This window comes from Paralichthys olivaceus, chromosome 1 (assembly GCF_024713975.1).
Source record: "Paralichthys olivaceus isolate ysfri-2021 chromosome 1, ASM2471397v2, whole genome shotgun sequence".
Taxonomy (NCBI): domain Eukaryota; kingdom Metazoa; phylum Chordata; class Actinopteri; order Pleuronectiformes; family Paralichthyidae; genus Paralichthys; species Paralichthys olivaceus.
Window position 1 is genome coordinate 10675858 of NC_091093.1, and position 13360 is coordinate 10689217.

The window sequence follows — 13360 nt, forward strand, 5'->3', positions numbered from 1 at the left end:
TGATGGAGGGGAGATAGATGGTATAGTTGAAGGATGGATGGATCCCAAATGATTGTTAGGATTTGTTAAATCTTGGGAGATATTTTTGTTTCTTTAAAAAAAAAAAACAGCTAGATAATGTTTTCTTTTCGAGCCATTGTAAAATTATAGAAAAGGACATTTTTAGCATAGCTCCCATGTTGTGTTCCCAGATATTGTCCATCTTTCTGCTGCTGCTCTTCCTCCAACATGTCTGCATTGACCTGCCGACTCCCCGTGCTGTAAAAAAAACACATGTCCCTGTGATCAAATATGTTTAAATATGTTTACTACAAACAGAGAGGCACACACAGAGTCAAAGAAGTCAACTTCTATTTATTTTGAAAAATGTCTATACAACATACAAACCACAGCAGGGATGACAGTTCAGAACAAATCTTAAATTCATCGCAAAGCACTAAGCATGAAATCACTCACCATGATTTATACAAAAGTTTGCAGCCTGTTGAAAGGAAAAAAATAAATTTGAAAATATAACTTACATATATTCTGGGAATGTTCAAAGTCACAATGGTGTTGATGAGACAAGCCAGCTGCTATACAGAAGCTATACAGACTTAAATGTACATCTACATAAACTAGGACCAGGTGCATATGTTTTTTATTTGTCATTATAGTCTTACTTGGTGATTTCCTTCTAATCCTCTGACTTTGTTTCCTAGGGATGCACCACAGACAGAGCACCAGTAACAACAACGACAGAGATATCACTCCGCACAGGACAGTCAATTGCAGCAAGAAACTCCCTGGAAAATAATCATCATAAACATTACTATGGCACAAAATTACTTCATCATTATTGAAAAGAAAAAACTAATTCATATTAAAAAACAAATATTTTTTGTTTTTTGTTGCATTTTGTATCCATCAGGTGTTGACAGATTCACCTTTGACCTTGAGCAGCACTGTGTTATTTCCACGGAGGGTTTTTCCAGTTTTTTCTTGCTCTTGGATGCATTTGGACGGCAGCACCACGCAGCTGTAGTGACCCGAGTCCCTTGTGACGGCGTCCTTGATGATGAAAGTTGTCTCCATCCGTGCGACATCAAATGCTTGCACTTGTAGGATGCTCTCATTCTTCTTCAGGTAAGACTGGATGACCTGACAGTCATCGAGCGTTTGCAGGGCGTAAGAAACAGCACATCTGAATTCTATGTCTTCCCCCTCGCTGACAGTGGACACCCCGGCCACTGAAATGTCTGCAGGGAGGAAATTGGCTGCATGGCAGAGGGAGAAAATGAGTAGAGAGGAAGTAAAGCTGACATGTTGACTTCATGATGATGGAAATATTTACCTATAACCTGGATCTGGATGATGTTGTGTCCTTTCATTGCTACTTTAGAAGGAGGATAATCAGTTCTGGAAAAAACACAGCTGTAATTTCCACTGTTATTAAGACCAACTCTGTACATGGTGAAGGTGGAATCGTGTTGTTCTTGCTTCTGCTCCATTTTACTGATTCCGAGGCCGTCCTTCCACAGATACACATAAACGCTGGAGAGTTTCTTGCTGCCATATGTGCTACAGGTCATATGAAGGTTACCGTCCTCGTTTATGTTTTTCTGTTGAGTCATGACCTTCGCTGGAAAAATATCTGCAAAATCCATATAATCGGACAGAGACAAACATCATTTTGATAAATGATACAAAGCAAAATACTCATTAATGCATCAGATTTCACCACATTAACGAATGCTCACCATGAGGCTTATCAGGGATTTGGCTTCTAACCAGCTTAACAAGTGTGCCTTGAAGGGAAAAAAAAAAAAAAAAAAAGAATTCCATTCCTTTAATTTGCATGCAAAATTTCACAGAATTATAAATACAAAGTCAAATAGGTAAATTTGCGAATACTCACACATAAGAATGATGATTTTATTCATGACTGTAAGTGAAGTGACACCCGTGACTGTCTCCCTCTGCACAGGTACCCATCAGGTTATTGTCTAAACCTACAGAAGCTGAAAGAGCACAGTGCAGAAACCATAATGAACCACATCCTGTGCATTATCTGGTGGCTTATGACGTCTGAAATGATTTTTCAAAAAAACTCACCAGATAGGTTCCCTAAAACAGTGAGGCATTTATTTTTAAATATATTACACTGAACACAAGCTTCTCTTTAACATCCTTTTTGAAGCTTTTGCAGGATGTAACCAGCAGAGTTTTTTGACCTTTAGAAACTTTTTATTTGAGGGTGTATCAGTTATCAGTGGGAGATCTCCACCTCTAGTTTTTGAGTGTGCAAAAATTAAATTCCTCAGCCAGGGGCTTTGTTATCAGATGTGACAGAGAGCATGTCTGTCTGGATTTACCTGCAATCACACAGCTTGCTACCTGCTTGGATGTTTAGCTGTTTGATAAGAGTCACACAGTGACGTACAGACAATCAGCGCCCCCAGCAGGGTGCTGGGTACATGGAGGCTGTGATACCCATCCCTAATGGAACAAAAATAGAATCACACCATAAATACATTTTTGAAGATGTGTGACGTGTTGACCCCTTCCCCTAACAGCAACATAGTCATTAAATTAATAATAATCATAATGATAAATTACATTTATATTGCAAATTTCGAGGTACCAAGGCCACTTTACAGAATTTGGAAATGAGAATAAAACCAAACGTGGAAATAAATCATGTAAATATGTAAAAAATAATAGTGGACATTTTTCGTTTGGTATTAACACAGGGTCAACAGACTTGTGATTATATATATGCACTGAGCTGATGTTATAGATGCAGCAACCACTGTGCAGTAGAAGACAGGAGAGGAAGCCGATAAGTTCCTTCGTCACTAGCTCTTCATATTGATTGTGATCCAATAAGCTGAGATAGCTCCGAGGGGGCTCAGAGTATGTGAAACACACTGATTACCAGAGCCTCATTGACTCCATCGAATGGCATCCACACTCCACAGCTTTTGTCTCTGAACTATTTCAGAATTTGAATCATCTTCTGCCTTTAACTATTTCAATTTATTTACAGAAAGATGTGGGAACCACAGGAGTAAATTATGTACATTTACTTTAAATGTCTCTTAAAACGTCAAATATGTTCAGTAAATTGTTACAATAGAGCTTGTGATGAAATAGGTAACATTTCCCTTTAAACAGCCAGAAAGTCTTTTTTTGTCACTTGTAGTTTCAAAGAATGACCACATGATGTCACCTTTTGACAAAACATGAGTATCTAATATTTCCATCCCCTGTCTTTGAGCGTGGCACCATCAACATATTTCATCTGAGTTTTGGATTGTTGGTCATCAACTCACCATTTACCGGAAATTTGATTTTTACATATATATCACGTATAAGTAACAGCTGCTGTGCAGTTCAACATTCTCAAGTTGGAAGTTTTGTCAAAGTGACTCAAAGGTCCTCCAAGAGTAAAAGAGGCTGGAGGAAGAGTCCAGCTGTTCCCAGGATACACACAAGGACAAAAACCCACAGGAAGATCCTGTCGATCACCATGGCAACGTACTTCCAGTCATCCTGAACCTGAGAGGACATCACAGAAGAAACATTTTAGATTCTTGAAAGCTGATTTTTTTTCTTATAATTTCTAATGAAAGCTTGATTATAGTTGCACTCACCTCCTTTGCTTCATTCTGCAGTCTCATGTTCTCTGCTATGTATTTGACACTCTCAATGGCCTCCCTGATCTCAGGAGAGAGCGGCAAAAGGGACAGTATTCCTCCATCCAGAGACTCGGAGCTGGAGCATTGACTCCCCCCTCCCAACCCAGCATTTCCTCCTGTCAGCGCCGCCAGGCACTCCAGTCCGCCGCTCCCTCCCCCAGAGTCTGCAGGCAGTTTGCTGGATCTCTGGTGCCAGCAGCAGTTGCAGCGGCCCTCATAGCACAAGAACCCAGAGCTTGCCTCTTTTCCAGGGTCTGCGTTCAGGTTATTGAGGTTGGAGAGCTCCGTGTTGTTGAAAAGCCGCTGACGGTTGGTCAGGCTGGACACCACGCTGGAGGCCAGGGCCTGAGGCCTCTGCTGTTTCTGCAGAGTGCCTGACGAATGAATGGTGCAAGGTCTGGCATGCATTGTGTGAACGCTGTCGGCCACCACCAACTTCTCTGGGTCCCTCTCTGGCCTGGTCATGAACATCACTCGAGGAAGCAGTCCCAGGAACACACGCCGCACCCAACAGGGCATCGTGTGGGTCTGTGATGTGCGGTAGTGGACGTTCAAGACAAAAACAGTGATGACAATAGAGAGGGTGACGAAGATCATGGTGAAGAGGAGGTACTCTCCAATCAAGGGTATGACCAGTGATGTGGAAGGGATGGTCTCGGTAATAACCAGCAGGAAGACGGTTAAAGAAAGTAGAACAGAGATGCACAGAGTGACCTTCTCACCACAATCAGATGGCAGGTAGAAGACGAGCACGGTGAGGAAGGAGATGAGCAGACATGGGATTATCATGTTGACAGTATAGAAAAGAGGCAGTCGGCGGATGTACAAAGAGTAAGTGATGTCTGTGTAGATTTCCTCGCAGCAGTTGTACTTAATGTCATGTTTATAACCAGGGGCGTCGATGATCGTCCACTCGCCGCTCTCCCAGAAGTCCTTAAGGTTGATGGTGGAGCCAATTAGCACCAGATCGATCTTGGCCTTGTCGTAGGTCCAGGAGCCGAATTTCATGGTGCAGTTTTGGTAGTCGAAGGGGAAGTACGTGACGTCGATCTTGCAGGAGCTCTTGAAAATTGCCGGAGGGATCCAGGTGACGTCGCCATTGTAACGGAGCAAGGCCTTTGTTTTGTCATCAACCTGGAAATCTCCAACTGCACTGCAGAGACGAAAAAAAGAGAGTGAGGACAACAAAGGCTTAGGTAGAGGGACAGACATAGACTGATGAGTCAGTGAATATTAAGTTGAGGGATATAAACAATTGACTATTGTGTCACGAACAAATGAACCAATTAATGAAATATTGTAGTTTTCATAAATGAGGCTTTGCCTCCTAGATGAGTATTTTGTTTTTTTTATAGACTCTTTTGTTTATGGACTTTTCCTGTGTCCTTGTGTTTAGGTTTGCGTTCATTTGTTTCTTTCTGAGTTCTGTGTTTCCTGTTTTATTTTGAAATGTATACACCTTGTGTATCTCTGCCTTGACTTCCTGTCTTTGTCCTGTTTCCCTCCCCTGTGATTTTCTGCACCTTCCTCATGTGCTTCACCTGTGTTCAATCAACCCTGCCTCCCCTGTCTATATAAGTCTCTCTGCTTCCCTTTGTCTGTTGTCTTATGTTGCCACCCTGCCGTCATTCAGTCACCTTGCCCTCACCAGTGAGTTTTATCGTATTCCTTGTGTTTTGTTTTTGACCTCAGTGTTTTTCTGTTCATGGATTTTAAAGTTTTGCATTTTGTAAGAACTTTGCCTTTTAATAAAATAAATTTTTTGCTAGTTTACTTTGCTCCTGCCTTGCTTCTGCACCTTAAACCTAAAACTGCCCATCTGACTTCCTGTTAACAATATGCAAAACAGATAATGGAAATGATGGTTTTTCATAAATTTAACCAGCAATTATTAAAATTGTGTATCCAGATGTTTAATGTGTTGTTAAGCTTACTTGTTGTACAGCACAATGTCTGGCTTCCATATCCTGTTGGATGGCACACGGATATACTCAACCCCTCCGAAATCTTTTGGATTCCATCTCAGTTTGTAATCATTCCAGACCTGGGAAACACACCAGAATGATTCATCTACAGTCAAACAAATAAAACCAAAATATCAAACTAAATCTCTGACAAAAATCACTTTGTGATCACATGCACTAACATTTTCTGTAACTTCCTGATTTGGTAAAACTGAAGATGAACAAGTCTCTGTCCTTTGTAAAATTGTTTTTAATTGTTATAAGTTTTGGACATAAATTGAATTGATGAATCCAAACCTTTCACTGGAATTTGACTGCTCAATGAAGGCAATATTTATCTGATGCATAATATACATCTACAAATACCTGCAAGATTACATTTAATGCCAAAAATAATCAAAATAGCAGCTCATAGCAAACCAACGTTAAGAGTCTGTTCCTATATTAGCAGCTGTGAGAGCCTGTATTTGAGCTAAATGCTAACATTAGTATATTTATCATGTGTCTTAGTTCAGAATACAAGCACGCTTGTAATTGCAAAGAAATACAAAAGTATTTTCTACCATGTTATTCCAAACAAAGTCGAAAGCAAGCGCTGGAAATCCATCTTCATGCAAGAATAACTTGGAGGATGGTTTACTCTAAACAAGTTGTTTACATAAAGCTATAAAGCAGTATCATTTAATTATTTAAATATCATTCAATTATTTTAATCCATAATTTAAAAGTTATTAAATTTATTCTATGAAAGTAAAAAGTAGAAGTAATTTACTCTTATCTTTTGCTATAAATGCCTGCTCTGATTTTAAAATGTCCCTCATTAAAACAATGGGAAGTCATCATTCTCAACTGAGGTGTGTGTGTGTGTGTGTGTGTGCGCGCGCACGCGCGCGCGCGTGTGTGCGCGCCAGGGTATTAGACGGACCATAGTTTACAATGTTTTATGGACCCTCCATCCACTGTTTTTGACCCTTGAGGAAAGCCAGCGAGCCTCATGAGACTCATGAAGTAACAATAGTAAAGTAACCTCGGAGAGCTGTAAAAATTTCACTCAACACTATCAACAATTTGGCAAAATGAGGCAGAGAGAGGGGAAATAAACCTTTTATCCTTAGTTTTCAGAGACTCTAAAGAAAACAACAAATGACATTTAAATAGGTGAATCTTCATCTCTCAGCACCACAGAGCAATTGAAGCTCAACCCTAGAACACAGCTCTTGCAAAGATAAGTGCATGCTTAGTAATATGAGACTTTTCCTGCCTCATTTTATATGAAAGTTATTTCCAAGCTGATGCTCTGTGCTGCCAAAACTGTATTAAAGAGTATATTACTGCAATTTAAAAAAATACAGTATGTCACCATAAATCACATATTGGATTGTGCACTTAAACCACAATGCCTTGTGTTTTGTGGCATTTAACTGTAAAAGTGCAGCAAAAGTTAACAGTGTGTACATATATAATTCTGACTTCGTCTGGCAAAATCACTGTATACATTAGTTAAAGACATCGGCTGTGCTGTTGTATTTACATGCAAAATGATAAGTTGCATGTTTCATCAATATGTCATTTCTAATGAGATCTGAAAAAGTCCAATTAACATGGTGACAAAGGACAAAGTTGGCAACAGCTGCAATAAGCCATTGCTGTAACTGTAACAACAGTCAGTCATGGTAATCACTGCTGCTGCAATCCAACCAAAGAAAATCCACCGCATGGATCAATGTGTTTAAAAAGCTTCCTCTCATGAATGATTCAAGCTGTCAGTCTATCCCTGAAGAATAATGTATGACAGTAGGCTGGATTCATACTTGATGTCCTTGCTTGAGGTCAATTTGCAGTCATTCACCATAAACTTACATGTCTCAGCCACAGATTGGTCTCCATGATCTGATTTAATTCATCCTGAAAACAGACCAGAATTGATTATTATGATATTAAAGAAAAAAAATACAAATGAATATTGACATTTTTAGTTAAGTTAAAAGATGAAGTGTCACATGCAATCATCCATTCCTGATGCTTTCTGCAGGGTCAGACCTCAGTGTGTGCCCCAGACAAGAGGATTGAGAGAGGCGCACCTGAGTCCTCTATGCCTGGAGCATGACACACACATGGTAGCTGGAGGGCACAGCCTCGACTTTTATTTTAACACTCTGTGCTAAAGGTGGAGCAGAGGGACAGAGGAGGGGGAGAGAGAAGAGCTGTGGAGGTCAGGTTTGTGTGTGACTTTGACTGTGAATGAATCTGATCATGTGACACGCGGCTGGGAAGCTCAGGTAGGTAGATGCAGGATGATCTTAATTGGATGGGGTCATCTATTCATCTATCCTGTGCCTCACCACCAAATCAGTCAGAGAACAGCGACATGAAATGTTCTGAGTCAGATCTGAGGAAGATTCATTCAGAATTTAGTGAGGTTTTCCAGTATTATGTATAATTAAGTCTGGCTGCAGGATTTCTTAAAACCTCAATATGCAGAGGTGGCACGGCATGGCAAAACTCTACACATTGATTTAGATAAGCAGCTCCCAGCAGTGCTTGTGTGTAGATTTCGAAAGGTATAGACATGCTAGCCTATTCCCCTGTTTCCAGTCTTTATGCTAAGCTAAGCTATATTCCATCTATTATCAATAATTCTTAACCTGTAACACGGAGGTTGGTAACCCTGGAAAAGCTATTAAGAGCAGGCTACACTTCAAAATATTCAAGCGATACATCCCACTTCCTCTTGTTAAAGCTACGCCCCCCAAAACACATGAACATGCACTGCTTGACAACTGTTAGACTTTTCTGTGACTGGCTCGCAAACTTCTGGCCATCGTCTTCGCTTCAGGATTTCCATGAATAAGAAGTGTTTCAGGAACAAATTACCATTCCTATCTTGAAGTGTGCCATCTAGGCTAACTTAAATAGTTAATGGGAAGACATATGGCTGCTATCTTCTCATCAATTTCCAAGCAAGAAAGCAAATAAGCAAATTCATGTCAAAATATTTCATTAAGGAGCTCTCATTTCTTAAACCTGCTGTCCCCAGTTCTGTCACATTCAAATATCTCAGACAGCCTTTGGCAAAATCCCTGATAACGAGATGATGACTGAGGCGGCCTGCCTGGCTGATGAGTTATTGATAGTTTAAATGAGCTTATATAGCTCCACAGGAAAGTCTAGGTTACAAGTGCACCAGATGCTCTGGGTAATAACAGTCATCCATCTGCACCAGGAGATACACAGCCTGCTATATTAACACAGTTAAGCAGAGTGTGATAAAATATCCTTTATCTCATTCTCTTGTCTACATTCAGACAGGTATTCAATACTTATAAAAGTCTTCTGAGAAGAAAAATACAGATTATACACAGGGAAAAGGGAAGAAAATTCAGATGATTTCATTGTATCAGATCTCACAATATCCACTGCATCTGTCAAGAGAAATACCGGGCTATTATCTCATTTTATTTTTATTTATTTTTTTAATATTGCAATGTAAAATGTTTTCCTTCCTTAAAGGAGGGCAGCACAGAAGGTGCATAGCAAGAAGGTTCCCGGTTCAAATCCCAGCTTGGCCTCATGGTGTCTTTCCATGTGGAGTTAGCATGTTCTCCCTGTGTTTTCTCCAGGTATACCAGCATTCTCCTATGGTTAGGTTGATTGTAGACTCTGAATTGTCCATAATTGTGAATTTGAGTACCAATGTCTGTTTGTCTCCATATGTTGGGACCTATCAAGGGTGTAAACCCGTCTGTTGACCAATGTCAGCTGGGAATCGTGACACCTTGAAAGATGAACAGTTGATGGATTGACGGATGAGAATAACTATTGGCTACTGACTTCAATGTGAAGTCTGCCTCTGTCCAAAGGTAAGAAACTTTGTCTACCAGTAGTCCTAAAGCTTATTCTCTCTTTATTGTACCTACGCATAGAGCCATGCTGGTTGTACCCTGGTGCCTTCAGTCAGTGTGCTAAGATAAGCAAACAAGCCTTGTTGCAGTAGCTTGATATTTATTATACAATCAGTATCCAACTTCCCATTTCAAATAAGCTATTCCACTTATAGTTGTGTTCAAAATAATAGCAGTGTGTATAAAAAAGTGAGTAAAGCTCAAAATCCTTATAATAGCTTTTATTTCCATACACGCAAATGCATTGGGAACACTGCACATTCTATTCCAAATCAAAACATGAAGAAAAATGTATAAAATTTGTTATTACAAAAAATTTATTATTGAAGATTTAGCTTTCCTGTGAGTAATTGAACTAATATTTAGTTGTATAACCACTGTTTCTGAGAACTGTGTTGCATGGAGTCGACCAACTTCTGGCACCTGTGAACAGGTATTCTAGCCCAGGACGATTGTCTACATTCCACAATTCCTCTGCATTTCTTGGTCTAGCCTCATAAACAACATTTTTTATGTCAGCCCACAAGTTTTCTATTGGATTAAGGTCCGTGGATTGGGCTGGCCACTCCATAACGTTACTCTTGTTGGTCTGGAACCAAGATGCTGCTCACTTACTGGTGTGTTTGGGGTCTAACCCTTGTTGAAACACCCATTTCAAGCGCATCTCCTCTGCGGCATAAGGCAACATGACCTCTTCAAATATTTTGATCTATTCAAACTGATCCATTATCCTTGGTATGCGATGAATAGGCCGACACCATAGTATGAGAAACATCTCATTATCATGATGCTTGCGCCACCATGATTCACTGTCTTCACAGTGTACTGTGGCTTGAATTAAGTGTTTGGGGGTCATCTGACAATCTGTCTGTGGCCCCTAGACCCAAAAAGTATATTTTGCTTTCATCAGTCCACAAAATGTTGCGCCATTTCCCTTTAGGCCAGTCACTGTGTTCTTTGAAAAATTGTAACCTCTTCAGCACATGTCGTTTTTTCAACAATGTGACTTTGCGGGGGCTTCTTGCTGATAGCTTGGCTTCACATAGACATCTTATTGTTACAGTACTCACAGGTAACTTTAGACCTTCTTTGATCATCCTGGAGCCGATCATTGGCTGAGTCTTCGCCATTTTGGATATTCTTCGATCCATTCGAATGGTAGTTTTCCGTTTTCTTCCACGACTTTCTGGTTTTGTTTACCAATTTAAAGCATTTGAGATCATTTCAGCTGAGCAGCCTATCATTTTCTGCACTTCTTCGTACTTTTTAATCAAAGTATGCTGTTCTTCTGAACAATGTCTGGAATGACCCATTTTGCTCAAATTTTCAGAAAGAAATGCTCCATAACTAGCATGTACAACATTGGCTACCTGTTTGACGCCTGTTTTTTCACAGGATGAATGACCTCACTAGTTGAACTCCACACTGCTATTATTTTGAACAAGCCGCTTTTAATTAATGATTCATTTACACAGAATCAGCAGCATCCATGTCATGACGGTTGGGTCTGTTGGTTTTCTATAACCCTACTACACCTACTAGTAAATTATTTGCCAAGTAGAAATATAATTTCTACCAAAAACCGTGATTGATCTGGTTAGTGATGTTGGACTGCTATTATTTTGAACACAACTGTATATAAATCACTCTGACAGATATAACCCAAAGTCTCTAAATCCAGTCATTTTATCAATAACGTAACCAGATGACTTTTGGGAAGATCCTTGACCTTCAACACTAGTAGAGGGACTGATGTGTTATTGTGCAGTAAAATTCAAAGCTTTTCCTATTTTACGAGTGAAGCTGTCATCCTTGTCAGAGGCGAGCCTTTCTGCTTAATTGTCGACATCCACTCTGGACCTGTCTGAGTCGAGCGACACAGCCGTCTGACTGGCCCCTGCCGCTCTGCGGTGAACAAGCTCCGGCGAACACCCGTCGTTAAATGGAGAGGTGCTCATGTGAAGTGGCAGTGATTGAGTGATAGTCCTCTGCCTGCCCTGAGAGGTGCTCAGACAGCTGACATTTCCCATCTTGTCTCAGCCAGACTGCCCCTCTTCTCATCTGGTGCGCTCCTATAGCTCATACACCGGGGGCTAGTGGCTGGGAATATCTCAGGTGTCTCAGATGGTGTCCCAATAGTCCCTTGGTCTAAAAGTTTGTTGTCCAAAGTACACAGTACAACCTGGTTCTCCAAGGTTTTACATTGTGATCATATCCTCCACAAGTCCTCCTCATTAAGCAGAATGATGCATTTGTGACTGTGATAAACCATTTGTTTAGAATTCAGAAGTAAGATGACTATGGACGTCTGTGAAATAACATTTTGTAGATTACTTACCACTTTGACTAACTGTGACATGGACACCTCGAACTGCACAATGACTGGGTCAGACACATTCTCCACTGGGCGTATGTACTGGTTGTAGCTGGAGAATATCACAGAGAAGAGCCTGTGCTCTGCATCTGAACACGAGCCTCCTGAATCAGAGCACAGGGTCAAGTGTTCAGTGGGTTAAACAAACTGACGCACAATCATGTTGGTTTGTGCTGAAAAATCAGAAGAAGCAGATTTTGCACAGATTGCCCATTTCTGTGTGGAAACTGAGAACAACTTTTTTTAATTCATGTATCTTTTTATATTCTGATAATGCTAAATTATCATGCAGTGGTGACTAGATTAATGTTGCAGATACATTCATATTCAGTGCAAACAAAAAAATACACTCATCATTTCACATGAACATCCTCAGCTTTGATATTCAGTATCAGTGCCAGAATTTAAGAGAGAAGTCGAAATGTTAAAATGTAGGATTATATTGTTATGAATGGGATGATTTAAATAAAGATATATAATATAACAAATATTTATTTATACTTATATGACAATAAACATGTTTACTTAAAGCAAAAAGTAAAGTAAGATATGATGTTATAATAGAAGCCTGTAACTCACCTGACAGAAGAAACAGAAGGAAGAAACATGTGAGCTCAATGATGCACAAACTGGTTTTCATCCTGTTTCACTTGACCAATGCAAAATGAATCTGCTCCTCGGAGCAGACGAGAAGAGAAAGTGAGGAGTGAGAGCTCGTCCGTAGCTGCCGTGAGGGAGGGAGACAGAGGGGGGGGGGGGGTCTGCATCACACCCAGTCACTGACAGCAGAAACACCACTGCACCACAGTACTCTGATCTAATACAACCAGGAAAACAACTGGTCAAAGGTCTCGTTTATCACAACAATCACGACAGTTAGACTGATGATTTCCCCCAGTTAAGTGACATATGACCACCAGTGACTAGTCTGTCACCAGTCATATATTGACATGGAAAAACTGCAATAAACTGCACTTGTTTGTATCACAATATATTAAATAAAATAGAATGACACTCTGTAGAACCTCCACCAAGACCCAACATTTTACTTAAATTCAATCAAGCTGCTTTAAATGTTGCACACTCATGGATATCTGTCCTATACATATGCCATTAATCATTGACTGAGAAATGGGTAAATTAAAAAATAAATTAAAAAGTGAAGTGCGAGAAAGTGAAAATAAAATCCTGGATCTGCCCCTTTGTCCTGATCCAAAGCAAAGTTTAATGGGTTCTTTTTTGGACCCTTTTCCCATCTTTCCACCAAATCTCGAGGAAATCTGTTAAAGGTCCGATGTGTAAGATTTAGTTGAAGTAATTGATTGTTGTATGTGATACTGTAAATCAAGATTTCAGGGATGTGCAGATGTGCACATTTTCTGTGTTCACATGGAACCAGGTGGTGTTCACACATTATTGATTACCATGTTAGATCACCAA

General features: G+C 40.0%; 1 protein-coding gene across 3 annotated transcripts; it reads right to left on the bottom strand.

Moving 5' to 3' along the window:
- Window positions 1-336: 336 nt before the first annotated feature.
- On the bottom strand, window positions 337-12689 carry chrna3 (cholinergic receptor, nicotinic, alpha 3). Of its 3 annotated transcripts, XR_011239822.1 has the most exons (9): window positions 12500-12689; window positions 11885-12024; window positions 7505-7549; window positions 5615-5724; window positions 3636-4833; window positions 1898-3540; window positions 1740-1787; window positions 1334-1633; window positions 337-1256 (listed from the first exon to the last, which is right to left on the bottom strand). XR_011239822.1 is itself a non-coding variant. In XM_020080224.2 (6 exons), exons 1-6 carry the CDS (start codon window positions 12558-12560, stop codon window positions 3412-3414), a joined length of 1683 nt encoding a protein of 560 aa, XP_019935783.2. In that variant the 5' UTR covers window positions 12561-12689; the 3' UTR covers window positions 337-3411. The 3 variants fall into 3 exon arrangements, 1 of the variants encoding a protein (XP_019935783.2); XR_011239817.1 differs by having other exon boundaries at window positions 337-1633; XM_020080224.2 differs by having other exon boundaries at window positions 337-3540.
- Between the last annotated feature and the right edge of the window lie 671 nt (window positions 12690-13360).

What these genes read in the sequence shown, in the direction of transcription:
- chrna3 (XM_020080224.2), bottom strand. Translation starts at nt 12,560, where the DNA reads ATGAAAACCAGTTTGTGCATCATTGAGCTCACATGTTTCTTCCTTCTG. An exon ending in CCTTCTGTTTCTTCTGTCAG is followed by an intron (nt 12,025 to 12,499) that starts GTGAGTTACAGG and finishes GCTCTGATTCAG; the next exon opens with GAGGCTCGTGTTCAGATGCA. An exon ending in TGCAGAATGAAGCAAAGGAG is followed by an intron (nt 3,541 to 3,635) that starts GTGAGTGCAACT and finishes ATGTCCTCTCAG; the next exon opens with GTTCAGGATGACTGGAAGTA.